Consider the following 18,690-nt stretch of genomic DNA (forward strand, 5'->3'; position numbering starts at 1 on the left):
AAAGGTTTGGCAGTTATTGAAAAATGTTCCCATATTTGCATAGATATCTTCTCTTTGATGCCCAGAGTACAATTCACTGTATTTCTTATACCTTTTTCAAATTTATATTTTTATTTCTGCAAAATTTTATAGATTCTTCACAAGCTTTGTTTATTATTCCTTCTCCCATCTTATTAAAACTCTTAATTGGATATTTGATCTCAAAAAGTAATTTAGATGGATCTAATTTGGGGGGAAAACTCAAACTAAGCAGAGAACCTTTTACCCAAAGTTGATTTTTAAAGAAAACTTAAATTGTATTGTCATCATTTCATCTGAATACACAATTACCCCTTCATGTCCCATGTTTTCCCACATAAATTCTAATTAATCATCAACTACAGAAGCTAGTGGGGATTTGGGGCAGGACTTGTTCTTTCTTAGTATTTATCCCAGATCTATAGAAGATTAAAGTGCCTTTTTCTTTGTACCCCGGGAGCATAAACTACTGTTGACCAATAATAATGCTTGTGGATAATGTCTTAATAAAGCTTTTTCAAACAGACATATCAATAAATTTGGATTTTTAATCCAATCAATGATGCCTTGGACATTTTCCCAGCAAGTAAACCATATCATAAAAACCCCTGTCAAGAGAGTCTTGGATGTTGTTAGCTTACCAAATTAAAGAGTAAAATGAAGCATTCTTCACACTGGAACTCTTTGCCTTGGCTGAAACTCAGAAAGAAAGATTGGCCCTGCAGTAAACCATATTCACTCATTAGGCTTTCTTTGGTCATGCAGATACTCCTACTTTAGTTTAAGTAACATTGATCAAATTAGGCATTTGTCTAAGCACAATTTATAAATGTAAAAATTTATCACTTAGAAAGTAAAACATATTCACTGAATATAGGGTATACTGTAAATTGATAATGGGATAAAGAAAACTAATAGGCATCCAAGGAAATAATTAGATTCCTCTGTGCAAGCTTTTCTTCCAAGTTTAATCAGTCTACAAAATGAAGTCTATTATGAGGTAGCTTTTGTTGCAAATTAGTGAAATGTTTAATAATTGGTACTCTGTGGTTTCCAGTTTATTTCTCCATATAAAGGTTAATTAGCTTTGACTCCAGGAATGAATAGCTGTAGCCAGTTATTAATTTTTCAGATTCATTAGGCAATTGATTTTAATTACTCTGTCTGTCGCTACATGGAAATAGCCATCTATTTATGTAATATTTTATGATGGAAGCCTAGTACTACCTTCCGAATGGTGGATACAGTTTAGTATTCTTTTATTCCCATGGCTTTAACACCTTTCTGCATAACAACCTCACGTTCCACAAGTTTCCAACACCTGTAGTTCATTCATGCACCATAAGTCATTGCTGCCTTAGATGTTTAAAAAGGAATCTGTGGGCCAGGGTGGGGGTGCTGGAAGGCTGGCACCCAGGGATGCAGAGGGGTCCTCTCCTTATGAGCCTAGATGTCAGAGAGGGAGAAGCAGAGCTGCTGGCATGCCCCTTTGGTGGAGCACAGAGCCTCATCAGGGAGGGAGGAGGACTACAACCAGCCAGGAGGGTCTGAAGGAGGAAGAGGTGGTGGCAGAGCTGGAAGCAGAGAGGCAGGTCACTGTTTTATCTTCAAGAACCAGGCGCTGCCTTCATAAGTGGAATCAGACAGTGCGCACATAGCCGACACATAGGGCAAGTTGCCTCATCTTTAAAAGCTTGGTGGGAGGGCTGTGTCAACCATTGGAACATCTTTCATTTGCTTATGAACCTCTTACCTTGCTCATGTACCTTGCAATCTTGACTACTAAACCTTGTGCTTGCTGCCAAGGCTATACTGCTATTAGCCCAAATAAAGATAGCAACACGCACTGGTAAATAAGGATGATATCAGTGTATTTTGGGATGGGTGCCTGACAGCTGAAGTAATCAAGGTACTGAGAGTCCCTGTGGGATCAAAGGCTAGCTCTGAACTGAAGATCCAGGAGGAATCTCCTGGAAAGGTCTAGATGAGATATTGGAAGCAGGTTTATGCACTTGTAGCATAAGATGATCATTCCAAAGACCAAGTTGATCACGAGCCAGGAATTCATCTGAAGGAGGATTGCTAAATAATGTAGGGCAGTGATGGGGAGGAAAATTATATAGGCAAGGTATGAAAACAAGAGGGCCAGCAGGCACCAATGTACACAGAGAGGGGAGGCAGATGGGCAAAGAGACAGAGATCTGACTGATAAGTATTTTTAGTCACACCACGTCAGTAAGAACCAAAGGACTGCTGGAGTAAGTCAGATTGGGCAGTGATGGATTTACTGTTAATACACCAATAGAAGAACAACAGGAGTATATACCTGATGTTTCCATCAGGTTTGTAACCTTAGCAGCAAAAGCAGTTGTAAGCACACCTGGATATTCCTCCCAAATGATATCTATAGTAGAAAACAATGAAATAGTGCATATTTCAGGTGCTGGGAAGCTACAGTTGGACATAATCTTCCAGAGTGTGTGCAGTGAAATAGATGCACATGCCAATCACACATGCTTTTTCCCCCCTGTGTGGAAAAGTAGCTCCGAGTATGATCAATAAGATGGATGTTTTAGTGCAGGCACCTCCTGAGAGAGATGGGGAAAGAACTGCAGAGGATGTTAGAAGACTGCTGAGCTGGCATACTGTGGGACAGAAATTATCAGACTTAGTGGTGCTGTACAATGGGAAAGACAACAGTGCTGCTGGTCCACTTTATCACTGACTGCAGATTTGCCTTTTAAGGAAACAGAAATACTAAAGGGAAAATACAGATCTCAAATGAATTGGCATGAGTTATATTGTAAAATAGGATTTTAGTCTACAGTGATGTTAACAGCTTTATTGCTTTGGCAGTTAATTTCATTGAAAAGGCCAATTCCATGTTGCAACGGCCTCAGCTCTTTGTTTTATACAATTGTACTATATTATTTAATTTATTCTAAGCTACAAGAGAATTGGCTTGTTGAAAGTTGAAGGGAATTTTCCTTTGTACTTGATACGTGCCAAATGTTCTTTGCATCTTTCTCAATTTAATTTCTGCATTTCTCCACAGGAGTTCAGACATGCACTGGAGAACAGCTCAGAATCAAAAGCCTGTCCATCTGCTGAGAGGCATAAAGGACCATTGAGCTACAGGATGGCAATGCAGTTGCCTTGGCAACAAGGGGGAGGTGTACTGAAGGCGCTGTCACTAAGTGTGACTCTTCTGGCAGTCCTTATTGCCTTTTACTATCGAGGTGTTTAAGTGGAAATCTGAACTGAATGATGACATCGTCAGGAAATATAACAAGATGGTTGGAAACGTCAGAATAAAAAGTCGGACAATTTATACGCCAAGGCCTTACCTTGTAATCATAGTCTAGATAAGACTCTCCTACATTGGTATAAGTTATTTAGTTATTTTTCCAAGATCAAGTTAACAGGCTTTTCCACGCTTTTGCATTTTAAAAGAAAGTGTTTGTCTGCATATACCAGATTCATATTTGCCACCCATAGGTGTATGTTTTAGAAAATTAAGTTATTGAAGTATTTTTCTTAAGTCAAACAGTTGATAATGCGCTTATGTGAAGCCTTATTAAACTTTCTCTCTTAATATACCTAGAAACATGTCATCTTTTGTGTTTTAATGAAATATTCAGTTCAAAAGTTGCTGGGCATTCAGACTATAAAAGTTGTAACTATTGATTTCTATTGTTATATATTTTCTTCATGTTCATAAGAATGAGTAGTTCAGACTCTAAATGCAAACAACAAAACTAAAATACAGTAAATCGCTTTAGAATCCATTCTCTCAAATACGTAAAGGTCCAGAGGAGATAAGGCAATATTGAAAGTTGTGAATGTTTTGCTATTCCCTCATTTAGTGTCTTTCGTCCCTGGCTAATGCATCATCTGTCCATATGTGCTTCCTAAAGCAAGAACATGTGCAGATTACAATTTTGCAGTTCCCCAAATAATGACGCATTCTTGAGATTGGGTAAAGCAGAATGTTTTCTTGGTTGGCTTTCACCCATCAGAATGCCTCCTGCCAATTTGCTACAAGTGAGTATCTCTGCTTTATCCATTATAGGGTGGATCTTCATGAGTACCTCCATCCCAAATTCTCACTACCTATGGACACTCCCACCACAGATGAATAAAAGTATCAGATTAATAGCAAACAGACCTGTAGTCTGGGGTCACGGTACCCAGTTTGTGTGTTACTTTCACTTGGGTATAATACTATCTGTGGATTGTTTTTGATATATCCTCTCTGATATAGATAGAAGCAGATAATAGACGCTCTACTTTCCAGATGCTATCCCACTGACTAGGTGGAATTTCCACCATATATCTTCCAAACCACACTAAGGGCAATCAGTCTCCCATGGTATGCTAGTGCAGCATACAATACATATTTGAAACCATGCCTAAAACCAAGGCCTCAAAAGTTGCAAGACCCTAAGTAACCTGCTCTTGAATTTCTCTGCTGGAAATTAAATTACTTGCCTGATGGATATTAGGCCCATTAACTTGAACATTGGATAAATCTTGTCTCTTCTTTGTTCTTCCATCAGTGGATGGGTGTAGAAATTTATCCGTTTTTATTTATTACTGCTTATATTATTTTTGAGAAGGGGGATCTCCAAGTAGTTTACAGCCTATCTTAAAAGATCAAATACAAAAAATTCTAGAGAAATTCTGTATTACATAAAACACCACAATTAACAGCTTAAACATTGGCATAAAACATTTCCCCAAACAGCCACATTTTTAAATAGTGTAATTAGCAACTAAGCAAAATAAAAATAAAAATAATCACACTAACCTACCATATGCCCAATCAATCATGCAATTAAATGAGCCAATTAAATTCCCAGCCCCTTAAACAAAAAGAAACACAGCCTAATCTAACCACAGCTAAAATGCATCCCACTCAGTTCCACTCAAACACACCCTTACATAATCAACAGACTCACAACAAACACATAAACACTATAAACTGAAATACCCAAACTTCACTCCTCTTGCACACCCTTCAGTCAAACTATCCACACTGTGCAGCCAATCCCAGAGTTCAGTGTCACATCCTTAAGCAACAATCCCCCACATAACTTCGCTATGAGACTCATGACAAAGCTAGCAAAATGCCAACATACACAGCAAGCAGCAACACACACACAAGCATTCATACCAAGCACTCCCCATCGCCAGGCTCTCACTTTGGGGATTACAGAAACCACTGTCAACTGCAACACTTGACCTAAAGTAAAGTAAAATCTATTGCCAATCATATTACCATGAGATACCTGAAACATGTAAACATACACACACACATTAAATTTATATATTGCCCTTCATCTTAGGATCCCAGGGCAGTTTACAGCATATTGCAACACAAAAATGTGTAATTTAATAAACAAAACAATAACCCCGCTTCCCCTTCTACCTGACCTCTAATCAAGTTCCGTCATCCTGATTTGACCACCTGACAGAGTAAGCCACCCAGTAATTCTCATAGTTGCACTTATTAACATGACTTGAGGTGAGAACACTCCAGCAGATATTTGCAAGGAGAACCCTGATTTGCGCTTGGCATATCTTTGCACTCATCACCTGAGGTTGGAAACTTAAATCCTATGGATATGGGCACTTTGATTCCCCCTACCCCACACTCTAGACCAGGGTTTCCCAAACTTAGGTCTCCAGCAGTTTTGGGACTACAATTCCCATCATCCCTGACTATTCGTCCTGCTAGCTAGGGATGATGGGAGTTGTAGTCCAAAAATAGCTGGAGACCCAAGTTTGGGAAACCTTGCTCTTCTTTCCTTTGGTTCCTTCCCTGGGCGACTGACCCTTTAAGAGATCTCTTTCTTAAGCCTCAGTGTTCCATTTTGGTGGCAACTATCGTAGCTCAGGTGGCTCCAACCTTTGGTCAGCTTAGCTGCCCTTCATACCCTCCTGCTCCCTTTTATCATCTGTTTTTGTCTGAATCATCAGGCAATGCACAGCCTTTTGCTCCTACTTCAGCTGTAGGACTCCACTGGCCTTCACTTCTCTACCACAGAACGCCCAGGCAACCCCATGGGCTTGGCACCCAAGACAATTTACGAGCATCTCCCTTGGAAGAACGGTGTTGGCAGTCCCCTTGGAACTTTCCCTGAGTAATCAGCCTTCTGGTTCTGTGTAAAGCAATGCATCCTTTCCTGTAATAAATTGTATATTCTTTTACTCTAAGCCTTGGTCTTTTGTCTGTTGATTCCACCTGATATAACTATAACGTATATTCAGTTTGCCCTGTGGTGACCCTGAGCTAAAGATCTGTTGCAAGTTCCTCCAGTACATGGGTCTTTCTTGCATTGAAGGGGGCTGGACTAGAAGACCCTTGGGTTCCTGCCAACTCTACGATTCTATGATTATTCAATACAGGTAGGCAAGGTCCCACAATAGCAACCTGGCCCAGGAGAAAGTAGCCAAGACAGGCATTGGGGCAAACTCCACGATGCCGTAGCCAAAAGATAAGAAAAGAGAAGCTGGTCTAGTACTTGGGGACTCAATGCTCACTACCCAGTGATTTGTGCCTATCTATAAATTGCAGCCCGAACTACCTGCCACGTCTAGGACGCATGCAAATATCTTTCACAAGCTGACTACAAACAATCACCCCTTGGTAGGGAAAAAAAACAAAACACAATGCTTAGGGTGTGTGTATGTGTGAGAGAGAGAAAATGGTACCTTCTGAGAACTCCGCCACCTCTGTCACATTCCTGCCTGCAGATTTCTGAACATCTGACAGTTCCTGTTAATTTAGTCTCACTCCCCAGTTCAGCTCCCCATATGGAAAGCTGGAGTGATTTTTGAGTAACAGCAAGTAATATCTAAAGTGGCAGCAACTGGCAACTCTGATACTGAGCTTGGTTGCAGCCATTACCCAGAATCCCTCTGTTCTTTTTGAGAAGCAATTACAATTTCACAGGTTGGAATTAAAATTCCCTGCAGTATGCAATAGAGTAACAAACTGTCAAAGTGATTTCAAGCTGCTAATCTCTCACCGTGGAATGAGTGAAAATAGAATTCCTCGTACCCTGTGTACAGGGCTGACAACTTAAAAAGATTTCCAGTGCCTCTGAATACATAGAATCATAGAATCATAGAGTTGGAAGAGACCACAAGGGCCATCGAGTCCAACCCCCTGCCAAGCAGGAAACATGTGGGAGAACAGCATGGTCTGCCCACACACAGGATGTTTCCTAATATGTGATGTCTATAAAAATAAGCTAATAGCCTGTATGTTTGGGTTTTTTTAAAAACAAAACTTGTCATAATGTATGTAAATTCAAGGTGTCACAAAGACCAACTCGCTGCTTACGCTGGCAAATGCAGTATTCTATGGTACAATCACAGTGTGATTTTTTTCTGCCCATCTCTCTTACCCTGCTGCTACTCAGTAATAGTTTTGAATTCAGTTACTGTGGATTAACATTCTTTCAAGTGGCAAATATCCACAGCTGAATTTAGCCGAAACTGAAAAAAAGGAACTACAGGCCCCGAAGCATCACAAACAGAGCTTAACAAAACAAGATGTGAGGTTATAGGTACTGTTTCTGCCAGGGTTTTTTGTTGCCCCTATTGTTGCTGTATCCTGGTCTCACAATTTTAGCATGGCTGTACTCGCATCAAACATCTCTGTGGAAAATGAATTTGTGGTGTTGAGAAGCTCGTGTGCAGAAATGTGAGGTGCCGAAGGATAGACGGGAACCTGTGGCATTCCAGGTGTGGCCACACTACAACTCCCATCATCCCTTGCATCAGCCACACTGGCCAGGGCAGATGGGAGCTGAAGTTCCAATAATATATGGGCAGATTCCCCGCTCCTCCAGTAAATGGACCAGGGACAACCACCCTAAATGTTATCATTGTTACATCACTATCCATGTAAACAGAGCTTTACATAGACCGAGAAGATGGGTCCTCAATGGCTGGCTAAGGAAAATGGCAGATGCAAGGAGCAGAAATGGAAACTGCTTAAAAGAAAACAATGGATGGTTTTCTGTGTATGTATTTAGGCTTAGTTACATTAGGATATGGGCACTAGAGGGGTAGCATAAAGGCTTCGCAGAAAAGTGACTGGCACCAGGTCCCAGGCATCCAACAGCACATTCTTCCCTGGGCCATGCTTTCTGAAGGGGGAAGAAAATGGCCTAATTGCCAGTTAGATTTGTAAAGTCTTTTTTGTTATGTTTGCCTTGACTGGGGGAACTGCCTCATAATTGCTGTTACTTCATTAGTATTCACAAGGCCTGGCACCAGCAGTTAAAATGTATCCATTAGCTTTTCAGCTAGCACAAACTCCACAGGCCTTAGGTGAACCTCTCTGGTCTCTGAAATGAACTGTAGCAAGAGCAAAAGGGAATTCCTGCAAGGCTGGCTTTCTTGAGCTATTTGGGAGGAATATATAAGCAAAGGCTTCAGGCGTTTGTGCAGGTTGCCTTCCCCACACACCGCTCCTTAACTGCATAGTCCGGGCTGTGACAGCTATTAAGAGGGTGGCATAGAAAAGATGACAGTGGCACTGCGGGTGTGAACTGGTGCTTAGTGAGCACCAAATTTAGAGCTTGATAGCTGTCTGGTTTTGTTCAGAAGAGCTTGGGGTTGAATGAGATATGATGGACACATGCATGCTAGTTTCTTGTTGAGGGAAGTCAATATGGGCTTCTGATGCAATCCTAATTACTTGCCCCAAGCACTGAGGTATGCTTAGGCAGTTTCCAAGCTTCTGCCGTGCTTCTCAGAGATTATTTTTAGTAAACCGCTCAGGCTTGGAGCTTTTGCCACAACTGCCAGAGATTTCCTGACTTTGGCTGTGTAAGGGTTCCCTGCTGGGCTGATGTGGATCAGACCCTGAAGCAATGTCTTTAGACAGCAGGATTCTGACCACTGTGTGTACAGCCTTCAATGTCTTCTAGGCTTGTGCTTCCCAGAAAGGCTGTTCAAAGGTCTCCTTCCCCTCTGCTATCTGTGAGATCTCAAACTGAGAGAGAATGTGAGTTCCGAGAACTGTGCAACCTCTTCCACTTAGAAACTACAAAAGACAGGTGGTAGTAAGCAGAGTGGAATGAATATTGTCAGAGCAACACCTATATGTATGTATGTTAAGCATCATATAAATGTGAAGGGCAATACACACAGGAAGAGGGAGAAATAGGACAGAGCCTTGAGAAGGTCTGCAGCAGCCACTGCTACTATCTGGTAATGTTATGCTGTGTTTGGAGGCACCCCTTGCTTAGACTGCCAAAGAGCTGCCTTGTTCACTCAAATCACTGGCAAAACAGCCTGCACACTTTAGCATGCACCCTTCTGCTGTGTGCACACTTGCTAATCTGGCACATCAGTGCAAGGGATATATACTTTAAACCATGACAGTGTACCCAGGCAGGACACTGAAAATTGTGTTGCATTCAAAATACAGTGGTACCTCAGGTTAAGAACTTAATTCATTCTGGAGGTCCATTCTTAACCTGAAACTCTTCTTAATCTGAGGTACCACTTTAGCTAATGGGGCCTCCTGCTACCCCTGCACTGCCGGAGCATGATTTCTGTTCTCATCCTGAAGCAAAGTTCTTAACCCGAGGTACTATTTCTGGGTTAGCGGAGTCTGTAACCTGAAGTGTCTGTAACCTGAGGTACCACTGTATAAGAAGCAGCCACTGTACAGAGGTACCACTGTATAAGAAGCACTGTATAAGAAGCAGCCACTGTACAGAGCTACCACTGTATAAGAAGATACATGAGTATCTTCTATGCACAAGATATGCTTTATAGATAAATAAGGTAACTGCATCCTTAAAACAATATCAAACTCCAAAGCATTAGATCTGTTTCAGTCAGAAGAAACAAGGACTCTAGGATATTAAGAATGCAATCCTATGCACAACTCAGAATTAGCTCCACTGAACACAGTGGGACTTGCTTCTTGGTAAACATACACGTAACCAACAGATTTTAATTACAGTTCAACAATTCATGGCTTTTTAATGCTGAGACTCCATTGCATTTTCTACTTGAATTAAGCTAGTGTATAGAGCTGTGTTCTCCAGTCTTGGGTCCCATATGTTGTTGGACCACAAACCCCATAATCTTTGACCATTGGCCATGATAGTTGAGGGTGGTGGGGGTTGTAGTCTTAAAAACCTCTGGGAACTCAGGGTTAGGGAAGGCTGGGAAAAGAGGACAGCATTTACAATGCTACTGCAAATCTATGAGACCATTGTCCAAATAAAAGATAGCTGAACTTCATATTGTTTGCTTCACATTACATTTGTGGACTGTAGCTTTTGAATCACCTAGTTTTTGTATGGAAACTTGTGGCTCTATTTTTTCTGAGAGAGTGCGAATGTTTCAAATATATATCTACCTACACTTAACTGAGCAATTTATTTTTATAGCAAAGGGAGTACACAAGCTTTCAAGTTTACACTACATATGTCATCAAGCAGCCTAGAACAGTTCCCGATTCTCAGAACCTATTACAAACACAAATATTTTTAGTAATTTAAAGTGGCCTTGCCACGAGAAATTTAGCACATCAAACAATATGTTATCTAGCATGAGCATTAGAGGTTTTGTAAACATTACAGAAGTCAATGCTGAATCCATTGTTCTATGAATGTAAAAAGGCTAGGTATTTTGATTCCTAGGCATATCTTTTAAAGGTCCTGGAAAAGAATCAAACCATCTGTGAGGAAGTGACTGTATTGGGACATCCATTTAGCCTATAAAAACATCTTGCATTGTTTACTTGGAAAGAATGAGCATTAGCACATAAATAATCAGCTGTGAAGCTAATTTTAAAAAGGAAGCAGTTCTGCTTATACAAGTTGTTCATCACCACCACCAACACTGCTATGGTTCAAAGTTTCACATCAACCGTTCCGCTTCCATATAGGTAAAAATGTGGACATGCTCATAGCTGTCAAAGTAGAAATTGGTGAGAACTTCACACATTCCATTTCTCTAAGGCAAAGCTGGTCCCTGGCTCTGATAAATTTATCTGCCTGTAGGCAACAGAAGTGCTATCTCCCAAAGAATCAAGACACCTGAGACTTCCCCTGCAAACTTCTAAGAAATACTACTTGGGGCGGCCAGGAGTGGGGGGGCAAGAGACATAAAAAAACTATTTGTTGCTCATGTTTCTCCTAAGTGCTTTTTCATGGATCTTGCCACTTGAATGTCTCAGCTGGAGACTGTTCTCATTCACCACAGACCTCTACACATTCACTTCACTTCCCTGCAATTACACGTACCTTTACAGCACAACAAAGATGGCTTTTACTTCATCTTCTTGGAAAGCCAAACCACCAGGCTGCTTTTAAGAAATCCTCATGGGCCAAAAACAGTGCAGTGCTACAGTTTTTGAGTGTGTGTTGGCTTCTTAATGGCATCTCAAAGAATTAGGGAAGTCCTCATAATTTGCTCATGTCATTCTGTTTTTTTTTTTTTTTATAATAATTTTTATTACATTTTTTCCAAATTACAAAGAAAACAAAAAGAAAAGCAAAACAAAAGAAAAAAAAAGGAAAAGAGAACAGAAAATCTCGACCATTTCGACAACTTATTTCAAATTTCCATTGGACTTCCCCACATCTCCCACATAAATGCATTCTTGATAATAAAATTATCAGCAAATTATACCCTTATTTCGTGTGTTTCTTTATATTTTCAGTTGCAATTTAAGTTTAAATCTCTTATTCTCCAATTACTCTAAAAATATAGCATAATATCCTTTTTACCCGTTTAAACTCTGATTCTTTCATGAGTGTTATCAGTTTCATAAATAATTTAAATTTCATTGCTGGGGCTAACGTTCCAAATCATACGACGTCTTATGTTTCATACAACTTATAATACTTCTGCAAATAGTCTTTAAATTTTTTCCAGTCCTCCTCCATTGCCTCTTCTCCCAAGTCTCGGATCCTTGCAGTCATCTCGGCCAGTTCCATGTAGTTCATCAATTGCGTCTGCCAGTCCTCCAGTGTGGGCAAATCTTGGGTCTTCCAGTGCTTAGCGATAAGGATTCTTGCTGCTGTTGTAGCATACATAAAAAAAGTTCTATCCTTTTTTAACACCTTCTGGCCGACAATGCCCAGAAGGAAGGCCTCTGGTTTCTTGGGGAAGGTGTACTTGAACACCTTTTTTAACTCGTTATAAATCATTTCCCAAAAGGCCTTCAATCTTGGACAAGTCCACCAGAGGTGGAAGAATGTCCCTTCAGCCTCCTTACATTTCCAACATTTATTGTCAGACAAATGGTATATCTTAGCGAGCTTGACTGGGGTCATGTACCACCGGTATACCATTTTCATAATGTTTTCTTTCAAGGCATTACATGCCGTAAATTTCATACCGGTGGTCCATAACCTTTCCCAGTCTTCAGACATAATATTGTAACCAATGTCTTGAGCCCATTTTATCATGGCTGACTTAACTGTCTCATCCTGAGTGTTCCATTTAAGCAGCAAGTTGTACATTCTCGATAATACCTTGGTCTTTGGTTCTAGCAACTCTGTCTCAAGTTTCGATTTTTCCACCTGGAATCCTATTTTTTTATCTAACTTGAAAACCTCATTAATTTGGGCATAGTGTAGCCAATTTTGCACCCTATCCTTTAGTTTTTCAAAGCTCTGCAACCTCCAATTACCTCCAATGTTTTCTATTATTTCCCAATATTTCGGCCAATTTGCTCATGTCATTCTGTACTGGTCTCTGAAAGCTGTGGTTCTTGGGGTGACCTAGTTTCACAACATTTCAAGTGCTTTCCTTCCCCTCTTATCAGTTTCATACTTCTGGGTGCATTCTGCAGGCTACAAGATGGGCAGTGTACTTTCTCACTCTTGGTCCTTTACCCTTGAGAGGGTATTGCCACAATTCCAATCTCATTCTCTATTTTTGCAAACAGATTCCTGGCTTTTAGCAGTATAAACAGAGGAGCTGAGTGCAGAGAGACATTTCAGGCCAGTTGTGTGACATTTTCTCACTTGAATAGGGGTTTTTAAAAAGGCTTACATTTCTACAGATTTCTTAAAGTCCATACTTTAATTGCACAAGTGTCCAGTTCTTAATCCAAGGATAAGTATGATTGGAGCAGTGCTTTATCTGAGTTTTGGAATTGGTTTTAACCCATTTGAGCAAATGGAAAAGGAGTGTGCTTGTCCACCTTGCAAGCGTCATGAAAGTCAGTTAATAATATATTCTATGACACCTGAGAGGTACATGTACACAATAACAGCCCTTTTCACCCATGCACACACAAAACTCCAAAACTTGGCTTTTATTCTTGTTCTGGATAGTAAAAAGGCTAACAAGATCAATAGAAAAGTCTTGCCAGATTGTAAATTGGTCCCTCTATTTTGCAGACCAAAAAGTATTGGTGGCTCCAATACTTTGGCCACCTCATGAGAAGAGAAGACTCCCTGGAAACGACCCTGATGTTGGGAAAGATGGAGGGCACAAGGAGAGGGGAACGACAGAGGACGAGATGGTTGGATAGTGTTCTCGAAGCTACCAGCATGAGTTTGACCAAACTGCAGGAGGCAGTGAAAGACAGGAGTGCCTGGCATGCTCTGGTCCATGGGGTCACGAAGAGTCGGACACGACTAAACGACTAAACAACAATAACAACATTTTGCAGACCACCTTGCTCTTTATGGACAGATGTGGCAGAAGCTGTCAGAAAAATAATTATGTACCTGATCTTCTTTGTGAGAATTCACTTCCCTTTCTGATGTTGGTGAGGTTACACATATATTCTGCATAATTTTTGTGTGTGTGTGTGCACTGGCATCAAGTGCTTTATCAACTCAGCTAAGGCTACATGCAAACACTCTTGTCAGTGTGTACAACCTCTGGTTTAATCTGAAGCTGCTGTTGTGGAGTCATCATGCAGGGAACTGAATAGGGTCAGAATAAATTTCTCCCTAACGGTACAGATGGACACTAGGAAACCAAGCAGATGTGTTGGAGCTAATCAGACAGAGGCTCAGCAGGGTATCTAAAATCTCTGCTGGCACTTCATACCCCCTTGAGGAGTTTTTAATTAAATAGCATTCTGTGTGTATCCTTTTGTTTTATCTGTTGCCAGTATTCTGTCCCTTCCTGTGGTTGCCAGCTCTTCCAAATAACCCATCAGTTTGTGGCAATAATCCCGAGAAGGAGGAGGAGGAACCGCTTAATTATATAGGGTAAGAGAGAAAGATAAGAGCGTACTTTGGGCAGCTCAAGAGTTAAATAGGTTTTCTGTTGCTGAGGAGCCAGAAAAGGTTCCTGGAATTCTGTTGCCATATCAGGTCACCATTAACTAGAAGTTTCTGAGCAGTAAGTTCTGCTGAACTCCTGCAACTGAGAAATGGCTCTGAACAGCAGGAAGATAAACCTTAGGCGGGCAGATCTCTGCTTCAGCTTTCCAAGTAGAAGACAGCCAGGCAGACTTGCGGAACCCAGTTGCATAGGAAAGAAACACAATTCTGTGGGCAAATAGGAAGCTGAGCATCTACCCAAAATATGGCTTGGTTGGTCTAGAGTCAAAGCTGCACCATACATTGAAAGCACATGGTCCACGCCACCCCAAGAATACTGGGGGTTGTAGTTCGTTAAGAGTGCTGAGAATTGTAGCTCTGCGAGGAGAAACTACTGTTCCCACAATTCTTTGTGGGGAAGAAAGCCATGTGCTCTGAATGTAGGATGTGAATGCAACCCTGGCTTTGCTTGACATTGCTTTTTCAGAGTCCAGCTAATAAAGAGCAGCTGTGTGAGGAAGGCGATAGCAAGGAGACTTATACTGACTCAGACCATTGGTCCATCTAGTTCAGAATTGTCTACTCTGACTGGCAGTGGTTCTCCAGGGTTTCAGACCCAGCCCTATCTAGATACCTTCTCTCCCAGCGCTACCTGGCGATGTCGAGGACTGAACTAGGGACGTTCTGCATGCAAAGCAGATGTTCTACTACTAAGCTATAGCCCTTCAAACTACTTTAATCCGTTATTATAGGGCCAGACAACTAATGATGGAGATCTGTAGCAAAATATAATTCCCTCTCCCTCCACCACGAGCCCTGCTGCTTCAAGGCCACTGATGACCTAGCACAGTGGTGTCCAAACTTTTTCCAAAGAGGGCCAGATTTGATGAAGTGAAGGGCCGTGAGGGCTGACCAAAGGGCCAAACAAAGTTGTTGACCTTTCTGTAGGATTGAAGTTGTTGAGCTTTTTTTTAGGATTTTACCCCACGAAATAAACTGCCACAGGAGCCAACCAGGGGCCCTTGAAATGGATTTTGGACATGCCTGACCTAACAGAATGAAGCTGGATTTCTTCCAAGAATTGCTAAGGATAACAGGTTTCAAAAACACACTGCCCAGAAGCAGATCAATATCCTCATGAGCAAGATCTCTAGAGAAAACCAATCCCAAACAGTAATTATTATTTTGTCTCATTTACAGAGAAAATAATCATCGCAAGCTGCAGTGTTGATGGAACCGGTGTTCTTCTCGTATTTGCATTGCAAAAGAGAAGCTCAAGCCCCCACGACATTTTGACTGGGCTTACCCAGCTCTTGCATAAATGAAACCCTCTCCCTCTTCACAACAATACAACATGATATTGTAGGGAAGGTGGGAGGTGCAGGATAAAATGAGAAAGCACGGTAAAATAAAAATTAAGGATGGGGAAGTCTATTGGAGTTAGATTTTCAAACACCCAAATAAACTAATGTAACCTCTCCAAGTTTATATAGAAAGGGTTGTGTGTGTGTGTGTGTGTGTGTGCGCGCGCACACACGTGTGCTCCGTTTGCTGGAAGTTACTTTTTTTCTTGCTCCACAGACCTGCTGGGATGCCGAAGCCTCATTAGAGACAGAATGCTTTGGGCAGCTCAGTACATATCCTTAGGAGGAACAAGTTGCTACCTGGACTTTTATATTAGACATCCAGTAGGCTTTGCAACTTTGAGAGGTCACAGATTGTTCCAGTGCAGAAGAACTACTTGGGCCATCCCACATGCTTCATGGTGATAATGGTCGCTTACCCTGCTCAGGGGAGGGTGGCAGTTGCAGTCCATTGTGGGCTCCCCCCCCCCAAATCCCTGGGAGACAAAGCCATTGGGTCCTCGCCTAGCTAGCTGCATTGGGCGGCGAGATAGCCTGCTAAGTCTTAAAGGCTGGCTGCACACACAGGTGGAATCCTAGTCCACCTAGGGGTTGCATCACCCCAACCCAAAGTAAATGCAATTTCTAGGCACCTGTTAGAGGAGGTTAGGTGGAAGTCTCTGTTCAGAAGCCAAGTGGGGGGGAAGCCACGTCCTTTAAATGTGTGTTGAATATGTTTTAAATGTATGGTGCTGATCAGCTGCCTATCTCCAAGGAGCTCAGGACCACAAGATTATCCCATTTCCTAAACAGTCCTCAGTCCTCTAAGGGAGGCTAGGCTGAAAACAACGGCTTCTGAGAGGCTTCATGGGATTTGGACAGTTCTGTTCACTGCACTTTGGAAGCAAATCCTATTGATTTCATTGGGGCTAAATATAGTCAATATAAATATTTAACATTAAACTGTACTATTCCAGTTCTACAACAAAGGTTCTATTACATATGACAGGTGCATTGGAGCAACCTTTGCCAGCCAGCAACATATACCACAGTGTTGGGATTTTTGAACGTCATCCTGAAATTTCTCCAGCATATTAACCTTCACACTTGTGAGCACAAAACTACTGATAAATTTAAATAACTTCTTGATTCCCCAAGTCATTAAAATAATCCATGAAGTAGTTAAGCAGACTGTGAAAGTTCCAAAATATTCATTAGAGACTTTTGCAAGCCAGAACAACGGATGACCCATCAAGCTAAAAGCAGCTCACCAGGGGCTCAGTAACTCCTCTCCTTTCTTCCAGCCTTCATAGACTGTAAAATAGATGTGTTGTCAAGTGCCTGGCAGAGCCTAATACAGGAGCAGGACAGCTCAAAACGAGGAACCAAATGCAGCCCTCCAGACTTTCTTTCTGGGCCTCAGGACTCCCCCCGGGCCATGCCCCCTCACCAGCCATGTTCTACTCCCTCCTCAAGTATTTCTGCATGGCAAGAATGTGTCCTGGAACTCTGATGGTGCCTCTTGCTTGCCTAGTATGTAGGAGCCTCGTGTCTTTTGCTTGGCTGGAATGCAGCCTGTCTTTCAAAGGTGAGAATCAAACACCCGTTGCTCCACCCACTTTTGCCTTTGGCCCTGCCCACTCCTGGTAGGGAATGTAACACACACACACACACACACACACACACACACACACACAGGTTGCTCATGAGGCAGTGTGGCTTGTGCGCTGCAAACAGCTCCCCAGCCATAATGCAGGCCCAGTGGGCTATGTTTAGTTTAGTGCAGGGGGTGGCCCTCCAGTCCTGCATCTCTGGCCCTCAGAAGCAATGTCTGGGAGATCTTAAGTCTATCCACTACTGATTGAGAGCTTATCTGAGTCCCCCCTTCCACCACATACTTTAGAATCCCTTTCTTCCTCTAAAATATTGTATTATTGTAAAAATGTTAAGGCCAATGTATGTGTCTTATTTGTTAAAATGAATTACATGGTCAGGAGACCTCTTATTCCACCATTCCCTTGACATAATTATATTCTTGTGCTGTGACTATCATATATTGTAGGATGCTTTTTCTTTTTCCAAAGGCATCCAGATTACAAGTGATGTGCCATGATTGGTAAGTATAGATATTTTAATGAGCTCTAGCAATGGATTTCCATCACATACAGGAATGTAATGGTACCATATCTCTCTTCTCCTTCACGTTGCCCAATCCCATTAATCATAAATGTCAGTAGAGTCTCTAGATGACTTCCTGAATTTTGACAAAAAGCCTTCATCCCTGCCTTTTAAATTCCAAGGTCAAGGATAATGTAACATTCTGAATAATTATTGGCATTATTTTACTTTGACATTTCAGCCCTGCTTTCCATCGAACATTCAACACAAGGAATGAAGAAGAATGTCATATTTCAATTCGCTGGAGGAATTGCCCCAATTAAACCTGATTGTAAGGGTATCAGAAATGATGCATTAATTTGCCCATAATTTGCAAATACTTCATGAAGGGGGAGTGAAGAACTTTCATTAAAGGAATTAAAAGGTTTATCGTGACAAGAACAAGCAATTTTTTAATTCTACTTCTTCTCCCTAAGCTAAGAAAATAATGTGCTCTCTTCACCCATGGGGAATGGCCCACTTGACAGAGTATATGTTTGCCCAAGATGCTCTCTCCTTTAATTTCAGTTGAAAGGTCAGGGTTATAATTTTGTTGTGTCACTGAATATTAAGGATATCCTTTCAAGCCTTTGTCACATTGTTAATGTCTGTCGTTAAAGGTCCTCCGGGCAGCTTGAGATGGAGAGAGGGCCACTATAAAAGATCATTTAAAAAATAAGAAGAATGGTACATGTGGATGCTAACAAAAAAAAAACCCTTTCCATGAGTTTTTACTACTGTAGATGATGCAGCTACAAAAATCTGTGAATTGGCCATTAAAAAATAGCATCGCTAGAGTTTTTTGGGGGGACCAGTTACAACAAGGAGCAAAATTGTTTTGCCAGCACTCCAATCAATAGAATAGAATAGAATAGAATAGAATAGAATAGAATAGAACA

The 18,690-nt window shown here is 41.3% G+C and overlaps 1 protein-coding gene and 1 long non-coding RNA gene across 11 annotated transcripts in view; one reads left to right on the plus strand and one right to left on the minus strand.

Annotated features, from left to right (window-relative positions):
* The window catches only part of CDKAL1 (CDKAL1 threonylcarbamoyladenosine tRNA methylthiotransferase), a 229,161-nt gene extending 222,924 nt beyond the window's left edge, over window positions 1-6,237 (plus strand). For all 4 annotated transcript variants that reach the window (XM_082234990.1, XM_082234989.1, XM_082234991.1 and 1 more), the window contains one exon: window positions 3,074-6,237. In XM_082234990.1, coding sequence (XP_082091116.1) covers window positions 3,074-3,265 — 192 coding nt within the window. In that variant the 3' untranslated portion in view covers window positions 3,266-6,237. The remainder of the gene's footprint in view (window positions 1-3,073) is intronic.
* Window positions 1-18,690, minus strand: part of LOC309539174 — a 101,851-nt gene that overhangs the window by 25,028 nt on the left and 58,133 nt on the right. The gene's annotated exons all lie outside the window — the stretch shown is intronic.

Source organism: Podarcis vaucheri, assembly GCF_965113315.1.
Source record: "Podarcis vaucheri genome assembly, chromosome: 8".
In the NCBI taxonomy this organism is placed as follows: domain Eukaryota; kingdom Metazoa; phylum Chordata; class Lepidosauria; order Squamata; family Lacertidae; genus Podarcis; species Podarcis vaucheri.